The sequence below is a fragment of the Musca vetustissima genome, unplaced genomic scaffold (genome assembly GCF_032173495.1).
Source record: "Musca vetustissima isolate MV318-11 ecotype Yass unplaced genomic scaffold, APGP_CSIRO_Mvet_v1 utg82411, whole genome shotgun sequence".
Lineage (NCBI taxonomy): Eukaryota > Metazoa > Arthropoda > Insecta > Diptera > Muscidae > Musca > Musca vetustissima.
In genome coordinates this window covers 127,248-149,365 of record NW_026874298.1, presented here as the reverse complement: position 1 = coordinate 149,365, position 22,118 = coordinate 127,248, and the positions used below count along the sequence as shown (strand labels likewise).

At 37.0% G+C, this 22,118-nt stretch overlaps 1 protein-coding gene across 1 annotated transcript; it reads left to right on the top strand.

The window, feature by feature from the left end:
* The first annotated feature begins 2,212 nt into the window (after window positions 1-2,212).
* LOC133332354 (trichohyalin-like) lies at window positions 2,213-5,262 on the top strand. The gene is made up of 2 exons (XM_061540756.1): window positions 2,213-3,582; window positions 3,741-5,262. Exons 1-2 carry the CDS (start codon window positions 2,213-2,215, stop codon window positions 5,260-5,262), a joined length of 2,892 nt encoding a protein of 963 aa, XP_061396740.1.
* The last annotated feature ends 16,856 nt before the right edge of the window (window positions 5,263-22,118 follow it).

Genomic DNA, 22,118 nt, shown 5'->3' with positions numbered 1-22,118 from the left:
AACGGATAAAAGAAGAAAAACAGCTGAGCTAAAAATTGAGTGTCAAGAATATGTGTGGAATGGGGGAATCAACAAGATACCGGTCGTGGAGTTAAAACTTAAAACTTATATGTGCTGCCTTTCAAACTGTAATGCAGGGAATGATTTATTTAATATATTAATTATTGTTAATATTTTACTAACGGTATTTATTGACTAAAAATAATATTTATTTTTGAAAAATTTCCCACCAAAAAATCCTGGATTTTTAAAAAAAGATTTCTTCAAAAAAATTCAAAGCAATTAATAGTTCTTTCGTTTACAGTGACTTTCAAACTTTAGCGATTGCAATGAGAACGGTAATAATTGTTACAGGGTGTTTGCTCTTAATATACAATATCACCCTGTTTTTTACAATTTGAATGCTTTAAAAATACAAAAGTAATTAACGTTTCGTTCATAGTGACTTTCAAACTGTAACCTTTGCCAAAAGGACGCTAATAATTGTTACAGGGTGTTTGCTCTTAATATACAATGACACCCTGTTTATTATCATTTGAGTGTTTTTAAAAATATCAAATCAATTTTCCGTTCCTTTCGTTCATAGTGACTTTCAAACTGTTACAGTTGTGTGATTGCTCTTAATATACAATGTCACCCTGTTAATTATCATCAGAGTGCTTGCAATGGCAAAACAAGAGGTGAATCAATGACAATGTAACGGTTGCCATGCGAACGGTAACAATAGCGACCGCCATGTCACCCTGTTATTAAGTGGTTGAAGTGCTTTCAATGGCAAAACAAGAGGATTTGTTGACAGAAAAGGAAGTAAATAAAAATATATAATTAATAAATGAAATAAAAACATATAAATTTAATTTGTAATTAAATTAACTATTAAAATTGTGAATTAAACGTCATTTTATTTAATTAAGTAATTGATAAAAGGTAAGTGACGTAAAGTGATAAAGGCAGTAGTTTTGTTATTGTTTACTTGCGGTGACGATGGCGTTCTTACACTACAGCGTAAAAGGCGTGTTTGCATTTAAAATCAGAAACTCGAGATAAAATATATTTAAAATAGGGAAAAATAAAGTGTCTCGCATTGGAAAAAAAAAATCCGAAAAAAATTATTTTCGAACAGAAAAATTTCTCAGGAAAAAATCGGAAATATTCATATAAACAGAAAAAAATTTTCAAGAAATTGCGTGTAGAAAAAAATTATGAACATTTATTCATATTACTTACTTACATAGCTGGCTTGTGACAGAACATTCGTTCCATAAGCTGAGCTTAAAAAAGATTTCGATCCTTTGCGCAGTTTTTCTAGTTTGAAAAATCATATTCGGCAATGTTGTCTTCCACTTGATCTTTCCATTTTATTCGTGGCCTTCCACTTCTGAGTGAGCCATCAGCTGGTTCGTTTTTATATGCCTTTTGGGCTGGGACATCTTCAAGCTTTCTCACAACATGAGCTAGCCAACGTAGTCGCTGCAGCTCAATACGTCTAACAATGTCGATGTCCGAGAATAGCTGGTACAGCTCATGGTTCATTCGACGGCGATATTCACCGTCAACGCAGATCGGCCCATAGATCTTTGGACGAATTTTTCTCTCAAACACTTCAAGAGCTGCCTCATCTGCTTGCGTAAGTACCAATGCTTCAGATCCATATAACAGCACGGCGGGTAGTATCAGCGTCTTGTAGAGTGTGAGTTTGGTCTGGCGGGAGGTGGCCATGCTTTTAAGTTGCTTAGTAGCATCTGTTGGCCCACACTATCCTCCGAATTTCAATACTGATGTCATTAGTCAATGAATATAAAATGTTTGATTACCTCGGAGCTATAGTTCTCAAGTTCCACAGTTGGTCTGAGTCTACTGGACGTCTTGCGCGTTCTCGCCGTTTACTTGTTCTTTCTTTTTTTCTGAAAACACGTTTCTCCTCTCTCATTTTTTCCCGATAATTCTTCATCACATTACGTGTTGCTACTGTCTGCAGGGTTGCCATATACGCTGCGATTTATTGAGATCAAAAATTGATTAGCTTTGTTATTGCTACGAAGTTCCTTGGGTCTCTTAAAGAACTTATGTGAGAAAATATTTATTGAGATTAAAAATTTATTAGAATTTTAAAGAAGTTTTTTGAAATGTTATCCTCTAACCTTTATATAAAAATATTTACCTCGGGAAGTTTCAAATATTATTTTTTTTTTCAGAAAAAAACCAAAAAATCATGGACCTTAATGACAATGGCCTTGATGATTTCGATAATTTCTTTGGCGCTAAGAAGACCAAAAAACCAGCTTCGAAAATCCCTGACCCCATGGATGATTTATTTGGCCTAGACGAAGGCAAAGATGACAGTCGTGTTCCTGCACCACGCAAGACCATAACAAAATCGCTCGGCGTTAAATCTTTACTTGCCGATACCAAAGCCGGAGGGGACGACGATGATGATTTGGGATTTGATCCGAAGAAACCCAAAGGGGGTTTGAATAAATCAAAAAACCTTTTCGATGATCTCTTAACTCCCTTGGAGACCAAAAGGCCTCAAACGGCAGGACCGCCCTCGAAACCACCGACAATTTCGCGACAATCCACTGATACCACCACAGATACTTCAAATATTTTACAGACTCAAGCAAGGCCAAAAACATCGGCAGGACGTCGAACATCTAATATACAAAACCCTGATCCCTTGGGTTTATTTAGTAAAGAGAGGGAAGGAAATGTTCCCAGCTCCTCGGGTAGGTCAACACCAAAAACTAAGAAGAAAGGTACCACTGCCGATTGGTTGGGTTTAAATACGGAAACGGAACCTGAGCCACAGCCTGTGGCACCAAAACCCAGTACTCGGCCACAAACACCAAAGGTAAATATTCCACCGCCAACAACAACCACACAGGAAGCTGCCGAAATTTTACACATACCCGATGTTAGAGAAGATCACTATGAAGATTCGGCAGATGAATTATTGAACACGGAAAGACATCCAGCGCCTACACAGCAAATGGAAATAAATCCCAAAGAGCCTCAAGAAAATATTTTAATAGATTCCACGGCCCATAATATACGCCTAATGAATACCATGAATCTGGAGGCCAAACAAAGTTTCACTGCCCTTAAATATCAGGAGCAACAGCTTCTGATGGCTGCTCAAATGAAGCAACAGGAAAAGGTCCTTATGGATATGCAACAGAGACAAAATAACCTTCTACAACAACAGGAAAGACAATTCCAAACTTTGCTGCAACAACAAATGCAACGTCATCATCAACTGGAGGATCTCATCAAGCAGCAACAGAATCGCATTAATACCCATTTGCATTTGCTAATGTCCCAGCCACCGGTGATAGAGAGCGGATCTGTAGCTGGAGATTTGGATGAAGTTTCACCAAATTATCGAGAGGATTATAGGAAAGAAACTAAGCAGGAAGAGAGAGAAGAGCGTCGGGATAGAGAGAAGCAACATGAAATGGATGTAATCCAACTGGAGGCGGATAATAAACGTTTGGAATTGGAAAATCTCCGGTTAGAAGAATTGGTGGCCAATACGAAAAATAATTATGAAAGGGAAATTGAAATATTGGAGAAGACCTATAAGTGAGTAAAGAAAATATTTTTTATAAAATATAAAATTCGTAAAAGTAGCTTAAAAATCCAGGACCACATAAGTGTCCTAGGAGAAATAGTACTTCCGATTTATTGAGAACAAAAATTGATTAACTCAAAAAAATCCGTGTCTGTGTCTCTATTTACAGAAAACAAATCGAAGTCCTCGAGGAGCATCTCTCAAATCTCGAGAAACGTTTAAAATCTGAAATTGAAGAGCTACAAAATTATTTTCAAAAGAAAATCGATACATTGGAAGAGGAAAAATCTCAACTAAAATTGTCCTACACCGAAGAAATTCAAAATCTCAGACAAGATCATGAAGACGAGGTTCGAAAATTAAAAAAGAATCAAGAAGAAGATTTGGAAATGTTGAAGGAAGAACATCGCCGCATGTTGGACAATATACGACAGGCGAAAATGTTGGAATTTGCTGCGGTGCAAGAAAATGGTTCTTACCTCGAATGCTTGCGTGTGGCCTCTTCCAATCTCAGCGAATTGACGGGAGGTCTCAGTGAACTCAAAGAAAATATGCAAAATAAAATTGACAATATGCAATTAGAAAGAGAAAAGAAATTGGAGGCTAGAGAGAAACGTATTGAGGATGCCGAGAGGAGACTGAAGATCAACGAAGAGTCAAATGAGACGGAGAAACAAAGACTGATGGAATTGGTGAGCACTTTGGAGTTACAGATGGCTAAAATGTCCAAAGATTCCGCAGAGGAGAATTGGCAATTAAGACAAAAATTGGCTAGCCTCGACGCCGAGAAGGTTGCCTTTGCAAAGGAACGGGAATTCTTTCGCGAACAAATGCTTCGAGATGAGGAGCGCATAAAGGAGCTCAAAGAACTTCAACTCTTGGAGACTCAACGTATGCAGACACAAATTCAAGAGGAACGGGCCCAGTTGCAGGTGGAAAAATCGAAATTTGACTTGGAAAAGCGACTCCACGCCAATACTGACAATCAAAAGGAGCGTCAAGAAATTGAAGCTGCCATGCAAGTGGCCCAAGATGCTGCCCGCAAAGCGGATGCCGAGCGAGAACGTTATTACAAAATGCAACGTCAGTTGGAACAACAAAAACGTGACCTTGCCGATAAAGAACATGCTCTCAGCGTCAAAGAAGAGGAACTACAACAAGAACTTATGTCCTACCGCATGGCTGAGAGGGTGGCGCAAGAAACACAACAAAAAGCCAAAATGGCTGAGCAATTCTTTCACAATAAAATACAAATGCTGCAGCAACGTAGTCAAGAAATCGCGGAAAAAGAATCGAATTTATCTCAGGAACGTTTACTTCTCGCTCAGGATCGTATTGCCTTGCATGCTCTAAAGACGAAATTATCACAACAAAATAAATGTTCTCTTTGTCAATTGTCACAGGAGAATAAAGACATCTCGGAGAATTTGCAGAAAAATATTTCACTGGTCTACGATAAGCCATTAGAGGACTTCGAAGTGCCACAACAACGCCTTAGGAATGTTAATATGGATTTTATGGGGCAAAGTAATGCTGTGGAACGTTTACTGGATGCCAATATTGCCGATTCGTTGCGTAAAATGACAGCTACATCCAATTTACAGGGATGGGAAATGCTGCTGCTCGATGATGATCACAAGAAAATGGTGCAGTCCAGCAATATGGGGAGTTCTGGAAATAATGGAAAATAAAATATGAAATGGATTTTAAGAAATAAAAAAATATTTTTGGAACTTAAGAAAGAAATTTTAATGGAGCTCTAAATCCACTACTAACCTAATTCTACATAAAAATAAGAAATAATCAATTTTTGTTCTCAATAAATATTTTCTATTCGGATAAAAATAGACAACGGGAAAGTGGAATAAAAATATATTTAATATATGTCGATCTAGACATGTGTGTCCGTCCGTCCGTCTGTCCATTATAATTTGTAAACACGATATAGGTTACAGTTATGGACCAGTCTTCACAAAGTTATGCATGTAGGACTGGTTCTGGCCAATGAAGAACCCAATTATGGTCCGAAGATCGCAAATTTTTACATGGAGAAGGGGATTGGGCCAAAGAATTAGCATGCCCGATTTGATAAAGATCGTTCAATATTTAACGGGTCAAATGGACCCTGACTTTTGTGTGATAAATTACAAAATTTGTATACTATGGCGTAAATATTTACACCTGAATGACATAGACTCGAGAAGTTGATAGTATATCCGAGAGGAGGTGGCTGACCTTTAAAACGCTGATCACTTTACAATTTTCCATGAGGTTCCAGTTATGGTCAAGAACAACGCCTATAATTTTCGGTGATAATCAGATAATAATTTTGGGATGAAGTGGGGCGAAAATTTATTTTTATGTGTTTTTTCGAGTCGATCTGTAGGCCACAGTTGAAAGCCGAACATCACAATACAGCCCACGGCGAAGGGAATCTGGACAAGTAATTAGAAGGGCTGTAATTAATATTTCTAATATTCGGAAAATATGTTAGTGTAAGGAAGAGGTACTGTTGACCTCTAATCGGGTAAGAGGGTGCAAATATTACGTAATATTGCCCAGTCTCGGAATGAATATCTGCAGAAAGTTAGAACTCCCTGGTAGTTGTATCTGCCCCGTCCGACTATACTGCTCCGTTCACAGGTTTCAATTTATTTTTTACCTTCAGTAGTGTTGGCGGGTTATTTGGGACACCATTTGTATTTTGTTTTTGCAAAATAGTCAGGCTGAATCCCAGTTTGTTGTTTTTATAAAAAATATTATTATTAGTGGGGTAAGGCAGGGAAGACTGTAGTTTCGAATCTCGCTCATCCGTTCCCTTTTTTTGTTGGGATATTCTCCCCAGAATTGCCCACTCCCTACAAACTACAGCAAAAGCAACACTTGGGTACCAAAGACCACCATCAAGAAATCCGTGGTACGATGAGGAGTGTCGTAATGCTACTGATATGAAAAACGCAGCGTATAGGGCAACCCTGCGGACAGTAGCAACACGTAATGCTATGGATTTTCAGAAAAAAAGAAGAAAGATCAAGAAAAAGTGAGTGTGAGCAACTCGAGATGAACAGGAGTCAGAATGAAGTCCGAAAATTCTACTAACGGGTAAAACACCAAATCGAAGGCTTTGGTGCAGGCACATCCTCCTGTAGAGATAAAGAAGGAAACCTGGTGACAGATACAGACAGCGTGCTGAGGATCTGGAAGGATCATTTTGAGAAACTTCTGGTATCAAATAGTAGCAGTGAAGTGGACACTCCTGAACCAATAATAGATGACGGTATAGAGTGTATACCACCAAGCCAAGATGAAGTCAGAATAGCAATCAATCGGCTGAAGAATAATAAAGCAGCACGTGCCGATGGTTACAAGCCGAACTATTCAAGACTGGTGGTCAGATGCTGGTAGGGAGCATGCACCAGCTGATTAGTACAATTTGCCTAGAGGAATGCATGCCCAATGATTGGAACCTCAGCATTCTGTGTCCTGTGCACAAAAAAGGAGACAAACGATATGTGCCAAGGAATAAGATGTACATGAGTCAGAATTAAGTCCGAAAATTCTACTAACGGGTAAAACACCAAACCGAAGGCAGGCGCATCCTCCTGTAGAGATAAAGAAGGAAACCTGGTGACAGATACAGACAGCGTGCTGAGGATCTGGAAGGATCATTTTGAGAAACTTCTGGTATCAAATAGTCGCAGTGAAGTGGATACCCCAGAGCCAATAATAGATGACGGTATAGAGTGTATGCCACCTAGCCTAGTTGAAGTCAGAATAACAATCAATCGGCTGAAGAATAATAAAGCAGCAGGTGCCGATTGGTTACAAGCCGAACTATTCAAGACTGGTGGTCAGATGCAGGTAAGGAGCATGCACCAGCTGATTAGTACAATTTTCCTAGAAGAATGCATACCCAATGACTGGAACCTCAGCATTCTGTGTCCTGTGCACAAAAAAGGAGACAAACGATGCTGCCAACTATAGAGGAATAAGTCTCCTTCCCATCGCATATAAAGTGCTATCCAGCGTACTGTGTGAAAGACTGAAGGCAATGGTCAATGACATTATTGGACCATACCAATGTGGCTTCAGACCTGGCAAATCAACTATTGACCAGATATTCACTCTGCGCCAAATCCTGGAAAAAACCCACGTAAAAAAGGTGTATAAAGCCATGTCTGCGTTTGGCATTCCTGCAAAATTAATTCAGATATGCAGGATAACTTTAAAAGGCACAAGATCACCAGTTAAAATCGGAAAGGACCTCTCGGAGCCCTTTAATACCGAACGAGGATTCAGACAAGGTGATAGTTTGTCGTGTGACCTTTTTAACATCCTGCTGGAAAAGGTCATACGAGAGGCAAAAGTGAACAGAAATGACACTCTGTACACGCAACAACACATGTTTCTCGCCTACGCCGATGAAATCGACATAATGGGCCGAACATTGAGAGCGGTAACAGCCACCTTTGAACAAACTGAGAATGAGTCTGCCAAAGTGGGTCTGGTAGTAAACGGCGAGAAAAAGCTGATGATATAAACGCGCAAGACGTCCAGTAGACTCGGACCAACTGTGGAACTTGAAAACTACAGCTTCGAGATAGTCAAAAATGTTATATACCTGGTACCGCCATAAATAAAACGAATGACATCAGTTTTGAAATTCGGAGAAGGATAGTGATGGCCAACCGATGCTACTATGGTCTGAGCAAACAACTCAAAAGCAAGGCCACCTCCCGCCAGACCAAACTCCCACTCTACAAGACGATGATACTACCCGTGCTGTTATACGAATCTGAAGCATGGGTACTTACGCAAGCAGATGAGGCAGCTCTTGGAGTGTTTGAGAGAAATATTCCCCAAAAGATCTATGGGCTGATCTGCGTTGACGGTGAATATCACCGTCGAATGGACCATGAGTTGTACCAGCTATTCTCGGACATCGACATTGTTAGAAATATTGAGCTGCAGCGACTACGTTGGCTAGGTCATGTTGTGAGAATGGATGAAGATGCCCCAGCCCAGAAGGCATATAAAAGCGAACCAGCTGATGGTTCACACAGAAGGGGAAGGACAAGAATACGTTGGAAAGATCAAGTCGAAGACACAATCGCTGAAAATGGTCTTTCAAATTGGAAAAACTGCGCAAAAGATCGACGCGCCTGGAAGTCTTTTCTAAGCTCGGCTTATGGAACAAAAGTTCTGTCACAAGCCAGCTAAGTAAAGTAAGTATTCTCCCCAGAAGCTATTTATTGCTTCTTTACAAAAACCTTTCATACCTAAATTGTCTTGTGACAAATCGAAGTTCTTACGTTACCAGCGATACGACTCAATGGGAAGTTCGTTTCGTTACATCGTAACTTAACTTCCTATGTTACCATTTCTTAAAAATTTTAAAACTAATTAATTTTTGATCTCAATAAATATTTTCCCAAGATATAGGCATTTTCAAATATGTTTAGGATTTTTTAAAAAAAATTTATTTCGAATACATTTTTTCAATTTATTTTTCATATACTCCAATATTCATAGATGTTTTCCGCTTTTCTTCATGTTTAAAGTTTCCGATTTATTTTTTCAAATTAGAGATTTTTCGAATGGCATAAATTGCCTAGCTCCTTTGGGAAATTGTTCCCGCATTTAATTTCCCTCAAACATTATGCCGGTTTGCCAGATAACATTCTTTCAACATTTGGTCACAGATGTCTTTGTGAAAGCGAACGAAGATATTGGACGGGAAGGAACAAAATTCAACCCTTGAATTTCCATAATGCGACTTTAAAAGTCAACCAACCAGTCGGCAGTCACCACAGCCAGTAGTTGTTTGTTTTATTCCCCCGACCATGATGGGTGAAGGGTAAACAGGGGGGTATGGCGAATGATGATGAATTACCACCTTACCATACCATTTGGTTATGCATAAAAATTATGGATTACCCCACTCCAAAGGTTACACAAAGTTTGGGCTTAACCGGCCACACAAACAAAAATGATTGATAGGCCACCTCAAAATGATATTCGAAATAAAATGCAATTTAAAAATCGATTTCCATGGAGTCTCAGCCGTTTTGGATTAAAAAAATTGAAAATAATTATTGATTACTTCCGAAGGATATACTAATTACAAAATAATTGCAAAGCAGTGGAGAGAGAGAGAACAATGAGAAAATAATGAGACTCTGTTAGCAGCTGGGATCAGGGTGAAGAACTGCTGGGAAAATAAGGAGATTTGTCACAAAAAAATTGGAAACCCAGGAGATTTTTGGAATGACTTCTAGGTAGGTTTCCTGAAGATAGGTAGGAATTCTTGTTTAATATTAAAAGTTTCTCTTCTAAAAGACCAGAATTTGGTCTCATAAGTTCTTCTCACGATTTCCATAGGCTCCTCCCTCTTTATTTACCCCTTACAAAAATCCATTACCACTTGATTAATTAGTCAACTAATTTGTGTACTCAATAAAATGTTGATTAAACTATTTAAATACACAAAAACCTGAAATAGTTTTCCGAAGCACTATTTGGTTTCATGGTTTTATAACCCACCTCGACATAACCTCGAATAGACAGACAAAAAAATTGAAACATATTATTTAAATATTTGCATTGGCGGTGTACAACAAATTTTTTTGATTACAGCCAAATGGTAGCTGGCGGCACCTTGGAAAGACCCAACACACACATAGAGAGAGAGAGAGAGTGGTAGAGGGGAACAACTAAGAACAGAAGCTGCCGCCACCAACATTTACTTAAGGTTGGTATGTCAGGCTTTTTTTTTGAGGTTAATATTTACATTTAACGTCTCTTGTCTCTTTTTTTTGTTAGGGTTCCCAAGGAGGAACGGCATAGAAGAAATTAAAGAGTTCTAAGAAAAGAAGAAGAGAAAAAACGGCGGAAAAGCGAAATTTGTAACTGTAATGAAAGGAGTCAAATAATAATAAAAACAACAACAATCATTTCGATGTGGGGGAAAAAGTGTCGCCTTTCCAAGAATTAATTACATTTTTAATTATTTATTTAAATTTTCTGGGCAAAGTTTTGTAAACAGAAACAGAACAACAAAGCCAAAGCAATGGATGCGTTATTTGTTTAGACGTTTACGACGACGACAGACGACAAACATGTAAGCCAAAGAGAAAACATGAAAATGAATACAAAGCAAATACAATAATAAAAATAAAGACAGAAACAAATGATATTTGGCCTAATTGAGACAAACAGAATTGAAAAAGTCAAGCAAATTAAAAAATAATTAAAAAAAATCTATGACTGGTTGATTATTACAAAAAAATATTTTAGTGATTATTTATACTCTTTCGAGTCGAGCTTGGTGATCTGAATTTTGCAATGAAAAGGAAAGCCAGGAGAAGAACCTACGTACCCACCATTATGCGACGCGTAAAGCCACATAGCCCAATATGGCTCATCCGGCATATTGGGCTATGTGGCTTTACAAAGGTCGTACGTTGAAATATGTGGCTTTACAAAGGTCGTACGTTGATGACTTGTATTTATTCCGCCCTGATGCGAAACTTGCATATGCGAATTAAATTCAATTTTGTCAAAGTTCGACATTTGTCTTCATTCTAGGAACAGTCCTTTTCAAAGCAGATTTTTGTTGTAGCGATGGATAATTAATCCACACACCTACACACATGTTTTTGCGCAACCGTTTTGGAAGTGTGTTGATGGCTCAGAACGTTAAGTGGTCTTGGCAACATTTTGTGTTGCTCCGAGGACCTAGGTTCGACTGTTCCTAGAATGAAGACAAATGTCGAACTTTGACAAAATTTGATTTTTATTCGCATATGCAAGTTTCGCATCAGGGCGGAATAAATACAAGTCATCAACGTACGACCTTTGTAAAGCCACATAGCCCAATATGCCTGATGAGCCGCTTAACCAACGGCGAAACGCGTCGCATAATGGTGGGTACGTAGGTTCTTCTCCTGGCTTTCCTTTTCATTGCAAAATTCAGATCATCAAGCTCGACTCGAAAGAGTATAAATAATCACTTAAATCACTTTCAAATGATCACAAAAATTCAAATAACAAAAAAATATTTTTTTAAAATCCACTTGAAAGATATTTTTTTAAGTCCTAGCCCTGTTGGTACCATGAAAAAATCAAGCGACTATTTGTTAGCTTGGAAAAATATTTCATAGCAATCCCCGCTTGGTTTTTACCCCGAAAAACTGATTTGAATGAAAAAGGAAAATAAACAAGTGAAAAGCGTTAAGTTCGGCCGGGCCGAACTTTGGATACCCTCCACCATAGATATACTGACAGGTACTAGAAATGAAAAAATATAGGGAACATACCAAAAAGTGGACCTATACCGACATGTCTAAAAACGGATTATGTAAACCATAATACAAATTTCAGAATTTTTTAATTGATAATTTAAATTCGAAGATGGGAATAGGTCTAACTGCGACTATAGTTCATTATCGAACCTTAGTTCTAATTTTTTATCTCGCTATCCTCCGCAGCTGAAATGATTACTATAGAGTCTTAGAACCAAACTCAAAACGCGGAACAAATCAGATAACTATTTTAATATAAACCAGTAAGGAAAGTAGTAAAGTCGGACGGGGCCGACTATATGATACCCTTCACCACTATGGGTATATTAAAAAGGACTATTAACATGAAATTGGATGAAATAAAATATGTGATATTTATCTAAATGTGAATCTACCTAGATCTATCCATTAACATGTCATTCGTATGTTACAATGGGACAAAAGTATGTAAATCGACTTCAACCAAATATAAGTAGGTCATCCGTTGGGGAATGTCTGTACTTCTATGAAACGCAACTACGTAATTCTAGGCTCAATTTTGTACGTTGTGCAGAATTTGATGTCAATCTGACTAACATGAGGAGTTTGATGCCTAATTTACTTGAAATCGGGCGAAAATATATATGGAAGTTCTATCCAAATATTAAGCGATTTCACACAAACTTGTCACAGGATAGGTTATACTAATTTCAGAACGTTTTGTTCCTATCACCCTATTGGTTCCTTGTCGCGTCAATTACTTAAAATCAATCTATAATAAAAGGGAGCTATATCTAAATCATTATCGTTATGCCAAATTTCGTGCAAATCGAAGGATATATGGGGACTTTGGTGCACCCTTTACATGAAATCGGACGAAACTATACATGGGAGCTATATCTAAATCTGGACCGATTTTCTCGAAACTTGGCAGACATCATTCTAGGCTCAATTCAGTACGTTATGTCAAATTTTGTGCAAATCGAAAGATTTATAGGGACTTTGGGGCACCATTTACATGAAATCGGACGAAACTATATATGGGAGCTATATCTAAATCTGGACCGATTTTCTTGAAACATGGCAGACATCATTCTAGGCTCAGATTAAGTACGTTATACCCAATTTAGTGCAAATCGAAAGATATATATAGAGACTTTGGTGCACCATTTACATGAAATCGGACGAAACTATATATGGGAGCTATATCTAAATCTGGACCGATTTTCTTGAAACATGGCAGACATCATTCTAGGATCAATTCAGTACGTTATGCCAAATTTCGTGCAAATCGAATGATATATAGGGACTTTGGGGCACCATTTACATGAAATCGGACGAAACTATATATGGGAGCTATATCTAAATCTGGACCGATTTTCTCGAAACTTGGCAGACATCATTCCAGGCTCAGATTAAGTACGTTATACCCAATTTAGTGCAAATCGAAAGATATATATAGAGACTTTGGTGCACCATTTACATGAAATCGGACGAAACTATATATGGGAGCTATATCTAAATCTGGACCGATTTTCATGAAACTTGGCAGACATCATTCTAGACCTAAATGATTAGGCTGTACCAAATTTCGTGCAAATCGAAAGATATATAGGGACCGTTTACATTAAATCGGTTAAATATATATATGGGAGCTATATATAAATCTGAACCGATTTTTTCCAATTTCAATAGGGTTCGTCCTTGGGCCGAATAAGTGACTTGTGCCAAATTTCATCCAAATCGGATCATAAATGCGACCTGTACTTTGTTTACAATTTAACATCTACAGACGGACGGACAGACGGACAGACGGACGGACGGACATGCATAAATCGACTCAGAAAGTGATTATATGCATATTCTCAAAAGGAACCATGGGTCTATCTCGATTCCTTTTGCCTGTTACAAACATATGCACAAAGACATAATACCCTGTACCACAGAGTGGTGAAGGGTATAAAAAGGGGGTTATATGGGGACTTGGGGTAGTCCCCCCGAATATTAATAATTTTTGTTAGAAAGATTTGTTACCATATACGACTACAAAATACCAAATACCAAAATACCAAATTTCAGCGAATTCGGCCGAAAAACGTGCTCAAGAACCCCAAAAAACCAAAAATGGGGGGGGGGGTGGGGGGTACCCTTATATGGGAGCTATGCCTAAACGTGGACCGATATATCCCATCTTCAAACTTGACCTACCTGCAGACAATAGACAACCCTATGCAAAATTTCAGCACCATATCTCAATTTCTTCAGAAGATTACAACAGACGGACGGACATGACTAGATCGTCTTAGAATTTTACCCTGATCGGACGGACGGACATGACTAGATCGTCTTAGAATTTTACCCTGATTACAACAGACGGACGGACGGACATGACTAGATCGTCTTAGAATTTTACCCTGATCAAGAATATATATACTTTATTGGGTCGGAAATGAATATTTCGATGAGTTACACACGGAATGACAAAACTATTTTTCCACAATTTCATTAGGAGTCCAATATGCCTTTTTTAACAATATAAAAAATTAATCAATTTTTATCTCAATACACTGTATGCTATAAAAGCGAACATCTTCAAAAAAAAATAAATTCTTGCTTCGATTTTGTAAATGTTTTCTTAAGATAATATCTTTTATACCCGAAGTATGTTCATCAAAAGACCATCAGGACACAGGAGGATACGTTCTAAAAATATATTAATTTTTGATCTCAATAAATTATTACCAACATACTTTCATTATGAGTCCTATAGGCATTTTTTAACAATACCGGGGGAGACGTTCTAAAAAACTAATCAATTTTTGATCTCAATAAACTGTATGCTATAAATGCGATCACCTTCAAATAACAAATTTTTGCTTCGATTTTTTAAAAAAAAATTTCTTAAGATACTATATTTTATACCCCAAGTATATTTATCAAATGACCATTAGGACACCGGAGGATACGTTCTAAAAAAAACTAATTAATTTTTGATCTCAATAAATATTTTTCCCCATAATTTCATTAAGAGTCCAAAGAGTCCTGGGAAAAACACATCGACACATTCCACCTATTCGTCGACTATAAAGCCGCATTCGACAGCCCTATCCGTTCAGAGGTGTATAAAGCCATGTCTGCGTTTGACATTTCTGCAAAACTAATTCGGCTATGCAGGATAACTTTAACAGACACAAGATCAGCAGTTAAAGTCGGAAAGGACCTCTCGGAGCCCTTCAATACCGAACGAGGACAAGGTGATAGTTTGTCGTGTGACCTTTTTAACATCCTGCTGGAAAAGGTCATACGAGAGGCAAAAGTGAACAGAAATGGCACTCTGTACACCAAACAACACATGTTACTCGCCGACACCGATGACATCGACATAATGGGCCGAACATTGAGAGTTGCAACAGTCACCTTTGAACAAATTGAGAAGGAGTCTGCAAAAGTGGTCCTGGCTGTAAACGGCGAGAAGACCAAGCTGATGGTATCAACGCGCAAGACGTCCAGTAGACTCGGACCAACTGTGGAACTTGAGAACTACAGCTTCGAAGTAGTCACACATTTTATATACCTTGGTACCGCCATAAACAAAACGAATGATATCTGTTTTGAAATTCGGAGAAGGATAGTGATGGCCAATCGATGCTACTACGGTCTGAGCAAACAACTCAAAAGCAAGGCCACCTCCCGCCAGACCAAACTCACACTCTACAAGACGCTGATACTACCCGTGCTGTTATACGGATCAGAAGCATGGGTACTTACGCAAGCAGATGAGGCAGCTCTTGGAGTGTTTGAGAGAAATATTCCCCAAAAGATCTATGGGCTGATCTGCGTTGACGGTGAATATCACCGTCGAATGGACCATGAGTTGTACCAGCTATTCTCGGACATCGACATTGTTAGAAATATTGAGCTGCAGCGACTACGTTGGCTAGGTCATGTTGTGAGAATGGATGAAGATGCCCCAGCCCAGAAGGCATATAAAAGTGAACCAACTGATGGTTCGCCCAGAAGGCGAAGGCCAAGAATACTTTGGAAAAATCAAGTCGAAGACAATATCGCCGAAAATGGTCTCTCAAATTGGAAAAACTGCGCAAAAGACCGACGCGCATGGAAATATTTTCTAAGCTCGGCTTATGGAACGTAAATTCTGCCACAAACCAGCTAAATAAGTAGGTAAGTCGAATAGGCATTTTTTAACAATATAAAAATCTAATAAATTTTTGATCTCAATTTCGTGCAAATCGAAGGTGCACCATTTACATAAAATCGAAATCTAAACCGATTTTCCCAAAACTTACCACTCATCGTTCTTGACTCAATTCGGTACCCTATGCCAAATTTCGTGCAAATCGAAGAATAAAAAGGCCCTTTGGTGCACTATTTACCTAAAATCGGACGAAAATATATATGGGGGCTATATCGAAATTTAAACCGATTTTCAGGAAACTTAGCACACATTTATTCAGTACGCTATACCAAAATTCGTGCATCTCGAATGATTTTCAGGGACTTTGGTGCACCATTTACATAAAATCGGACGAAAATATATATGGGGGCTATATCTAAATGTGAATCGATTTTCCCGAAACTTACCACTTATCATTCTAGACTCAATTCAGTACGCTGTGCGTAATTTCGTACAAATCGTAAGATATAAAGGCACTTCGGTGCACTATTTACCTAAAATCGGTTGAAATAATAAATGGGAGCTATATCTAAATCTGGACCGATTTTAACGAAATTTAACACACATCGTTCTAGACATACTTCAGAACGCTATGCCAAATTCCGTGCAAATCGGATTATATAAAGGAACTTTGGTGCACCATTTACCTATAATCGGACGAAAATATATATGGGAGCTATATCTAAACCTGAATCGATTTTCACGAAACTTAACACACATCATTCCAGACTGAATTCAATGTGCTGTGCCAAATTTCGTGCATATTGAAAGATATTTAGAGACTTTGGCGCACCATTTACCTTAAATCGGACGAAAATATATATGGGAGCTATATCTAAATCTGGACCGATTTTCACGAAATTTAACACACATCGTTCTAGGCTTAATTCAGAATGCTGTGCCAAATTTCGTGCCAATCGAAGGCCATAAAAGGACTTTGGTGCACTATTTACATAAAATCGGAAGAAAATATATATGGGAGCTATATCTAAATCTGAACCGATTTTTCCCAATTTCAATAGCGTTCGTTCTTGGGCCAAATAAATGAAGTGTGACAAATTTCATCCAATTCGAAACAAATATACTACCTGTACAATTTAACATGGACAGAAAGACGGTCGAACGGACATGCAGAAATCGACTCAGAAAGTGATTCTATGCATATTCTCAAAAGGAAACATGTGTCTATCTCCTTTCCTTTTTCCTGTTACAAACGTATGTACAAAGACATAATACCCTGTATCACAGTGTGGTGAAGGGTATAAAAACAAATTTGTATACCCACTCGGGCGTATATTTTTTAAAAATGTTTTTCCTACACCAAACGAGGCGTAGATTTTTTAAAATATTTTTTCATACACCCAATAGGAAAAAAAACAATCAATTTTTGATCTCAATAAACATTTGCCCACATAAGTTATGTAAGTGACCCCTAAATCTGTTTAACATTATAACAACTAATCAATTTTTGATCTCAATAAATCGGAAACATTCGAGTATTTTAAATAAAAAGTATACAATCTACAAAACATTTTGTAGAATTTTTTATACACCCATTGAGGCACAGATTTTTCTAGGCTCAAACAAAATTTGGACATAGAATCCTTTAAAGAATATTTTTTTTATTTAGTGTTTACATGTCCATCAACCTTCCAACCAACCTTCCATTCCACCTGACCAGATTATTGTTAATGGTGTTAGTGAGTCGTTATGTGTGTATATGACTTTTCATACCATTTTAATCCCCAAACCGTACACACACACGTATACGGACACATTAACATAATGTCCTCCTAACATTAATGTGGGAAAAAAAACGGAAAGATTTCCTAGTTTTGTTACCATTTTCCAAAGGATTATGTCAGGAGGACAATAATAGATGAAAACTAACGGGAATCACCACAAAAGTAAATTGATTATTTACTTTTAAGGTTTTTTCTCTGTTAAACATTTCAAACCCACATTTAGGGTCATGTGTGTGTGCGTGCGAACGTGTGTGCCCATTGCCAGGATATGTAGGTGATAATCTCTCTATTTTGTTTATTTATCTCTCCTTAGGCCCATTAAAAATAATATTTTTGCTTAATGTTGTCTCAGATTTGCAAAAGGGATTTTCATTTCTACATTTGGAGACTGGTTGAATCAAAAAAAAAAAAAAACTTTTAATTTTCATTAAGGGAATTGTGGTTGTGATCCTTTTTTCTGGAGGAGGATAGGATACTATTCACATTAAAATAAATCGTGCAAATTACAGGATTATTATGTTTTGTGAGAGGATGAGTCTATTCAGTTTTTTTTTTTGGGAAGAAAACTATACAGGTCCTTTCATTGGGGTCCATTTGGGATACTTTTATTTCAGTTTTTATAATGAGGAAATATTCTAAATACAGTCATAGTTTGGCAGGTAGTTTCCAGGACTTCTATAAGTTAGTTATATTTTTTTACTTTGGGAGGAGGAAGACTAAAGAATCCAATTTGAGAGACTATCAAAAGTTCTGAAAAGGATTATTTTCAATATTATTCCGTTTGGAGGCGAAATAAAAATTACATTTTTATCAAAAACTATTTCAACGCAGTAGGATAAGATCTCACGAAAAAATAATCAATTTTTGTTCTCAATAAATCGGAAATAATATTTTTCCTTTGGCCATATAAGCGAGTATTTTTATACCATTCACCACACTGTGGTACAGGGTATTATGCCTTTGTGCATATGTTTGTAAAAGGGAAAAGAAAACGAGTTAGACAAATGGTTCCATTTGAGAATATGCATAGATCTGAGTCACTTTCTGAGTCGATTTATGCATGTCCGTCCGTCTGTCCATGTTAAATTGTAAACAAAGTACAGGCCGCATTTACGATCCGAATTGGATGAAATTTAGCACAGCCCAAAGACGAACTCTATTGAAATTGATGAAAATCGGTGCAGATTTAGATATAGCCCCCATATATATTTTCGTCCGATATAGGCACCAATGTCCCTATATATCATTCGATTTGCATGAAATTTGGCATAGCGTACAGAATTGGGTCCAGAATGATTTATGCCAAGTTTCGTGAAAATCGGTTCATATATAGATATATCTCCCATATATAGTTTTGTCCGATTTTATGCAAATGGTGCACCAAAGTCCCTATATATCTTTCGATTTGCACGTAATTTGGCACAGCGTAATGAATTAGGTCTATAATGATGTAAGATAAGTTTCGTGAAAATCGGTTCAGATTTAGATATAGCTCCCATATATATTTTCGCCCGATTTAAGGTAAATGGGCTATCAAAGTCCCCATATATATTTCGATTTGCATGAAATTTGGCAAGGCATACTGAATTGAGTCTATAATGATAAGTGGTAAGTTTCGTGGAAATCGGTTCAGATTTCGATATAGCCCACATATATATTTTCGTCCGATTTTATGTAAATGGTGCACCAAAGTCCCTGAAAATCATTCGATGCGCACGAATTTTGGCACAGCGTACTGAATTAGGTGTAGAATGATGTGTGCTAAGTTTCGTGAAAATCGGTTCAGATTTCGATATAGCTCCCATATATATTTTCTTTCGATTTTATGTAAATGGCGCACCAATGTCCTTATATAGCCTTCGATTTGCACGAAATTTTGTATAGGATTCTGAATTAAGCCTAGAACGATGTGTGTTAAATTTCGTGAAAATCGGTTCAGATTTAGATATAGCTCCAATATATATGTTCGTCCGATTTTAGGTAAATGGTGCACCAAAGTCAATCTATATCTTCCGATTTGCACGAAAGTGGGCATAGCGTCTAGGACTAGAATGAAATGTGTAATGTTTCCTGAAAATCGGTCCAGATTTAGCTCCCATATATATTTTCTTCCGATTTTATGTAAATGGTGCACCAAAGTCCCTACATAACTTTCGATTTGCACGAAATTTGGCATAGCGTACTGAATTGGGTCTAAAATGATGTGTGTTAAGTTTCGTGAAAATCGGTTCAGATTTAGATATAGCTTCTATATCTGATCAAATGAAAAAATTTAGTATCGGTTGCAGAATGACATGTTTATGGATCCAATTTCATTTTACTGGTCCTTTAAAAACGCGACGTCTGTTAGGATTCATCTGGTGAATATACCCAAAGTGGTGAAGGGTATCATATAGTCGGCCCCGTCCGACTTTACTGCTTTCCTTACTGGTTTTTAAAATTTGATATATGATTAAGAAAAGTAATCAATTTTTGATCTCAATAAATATTTGAACATGAAAAAATAGTTTCTAAAAAATCTACGCCTTGTGGATAACATGAAAAACAGTTTTTTAAATTCACGGCTAAAAAAAATACAAAATAAAATGGGAAAATTTGTTTATCAGAAATAAAAATAATCAATTTTTGATCTCAATAAATCGGAAATAATATCCACGAATAGTTGTTAGCTTGAACAAAATATTTTGTTTGAGTTCCCATTAGAAGTCTTAACATAACCTTCTTCTTAAAAAATATCCTTGCCTGGGTATTAGAACATATTGTTACTGGTAGATTTTTTGACTCCCACAAAGGGAAGATATTTTCCCAGGAAACCTTTAAGCCAGGACAAAATTCTTCCATATTATTTTCAAAACCAAAACCTCCTTCACCTGAACACAAATGCGAAATCCCCTTTTGCAAAATCTCGCTCATTTATTATAATGAGTATATATCCTTTGACATAAACACACGCACATACTCACACACACATGTATTGAACAAGGTAAGTGACTGAATAAGTGAGTGACAGTCACTTTCTTTTGTCAGGATTAATTTTTTTTTTGACTACCGTGTGTGTGTTCCACACCCAAAACAAAAAAAAAATACGTCTTTTGTTTTATTCCTTCTTGTTTTTTTTTCTCAGCTTAGGGTATCCTGTCAAGCAGAATGACTGACTGACTGACTGATGGCTGCTTTGCCTTCCTTAAGATCCCGTTTTACCACAAAAATCTTTTGTTTTGTGATTTATTTTTCGGTGTTTTTGTTTATTTTTCGGTGTTCCCTTATTTTCCACATTTATTTATTCATTGACTCGCCTTTATTTTTGTAATTTCTTCTTTCTGATGAATGAATGATTTTTTTTGGCTTGAAAGGTCAATGTATTGTGCGTAATAACGTTTGACACCTTTCCATGTGACACCTTGGGATTTTGGGAAGGCGATCAGTGTGATGTGTGTTTTGGGTATTATTGGAAATTTAATTAAAAAAATTATGCACAGAGGCCGAAAAAATCAGGGATTTAGGGATGGTAGATTGATAAACAATTAAAGAAAAAATTAACCGAATTAGTCCAAAGAAGTCTATTTTGGAGGGAAATTTTCTTTGGCAAGTATTATAGTTGGAGATTTATTCTCATAGGAGAGTTTTTGTGAAATTTGATGGATAATATATTTTCCATTGCCACTGAGGCCCTAAAGTGAGGAATTCAAGGTCAAAAACAATCAATTTTTGTACTCAATAAATATAATCCTAATTAAAAAATTAAACACAAAATAAGTCCTGAGACTCCTATTTGGCACGGATTTTTCAGTGGCAAGTATTTTATTTTGAGATTTATTTTCTTCGGAGTACTTTAGTGAAATTTGGTGGAGAATATTTTTTCCATTGACATCAGGGTCCTAAAGTTAGGAATTCAAGGCCAAATGTTAAAAACAATTAACTTTTGTACTCAATAAATATAATCCCAATTGAAAAAAAAGAAATACAAAATAAGCCCAAAGGCTCCTATTTTTTAAGGATTTTTCTGTGGCAGGTATTATAATTAGAGATTTATTTTCGTTGGAGACCCATAGTAAAATTTTATGGAGAACAGTTTGTTCATTGACATCTTCGTTCTAAAATGAGAAATTCGGGACCAAATAGGCTTTAAATCGGAATTTCAGCTAAAAATATTAAATTTAGTTTTTTTATTTTCATACCAATTTTGTTGGCTTTATTTCTGGATTATATATTGTTCCGATCAATTTCTTTTGTTCCGGAACATATAGTGAAATTTGATGGAGAATATTTTTGCCACTAACGTCAAGGACCTCAGAGGTGGAATTCGGGGACAATTTGGCAAAATT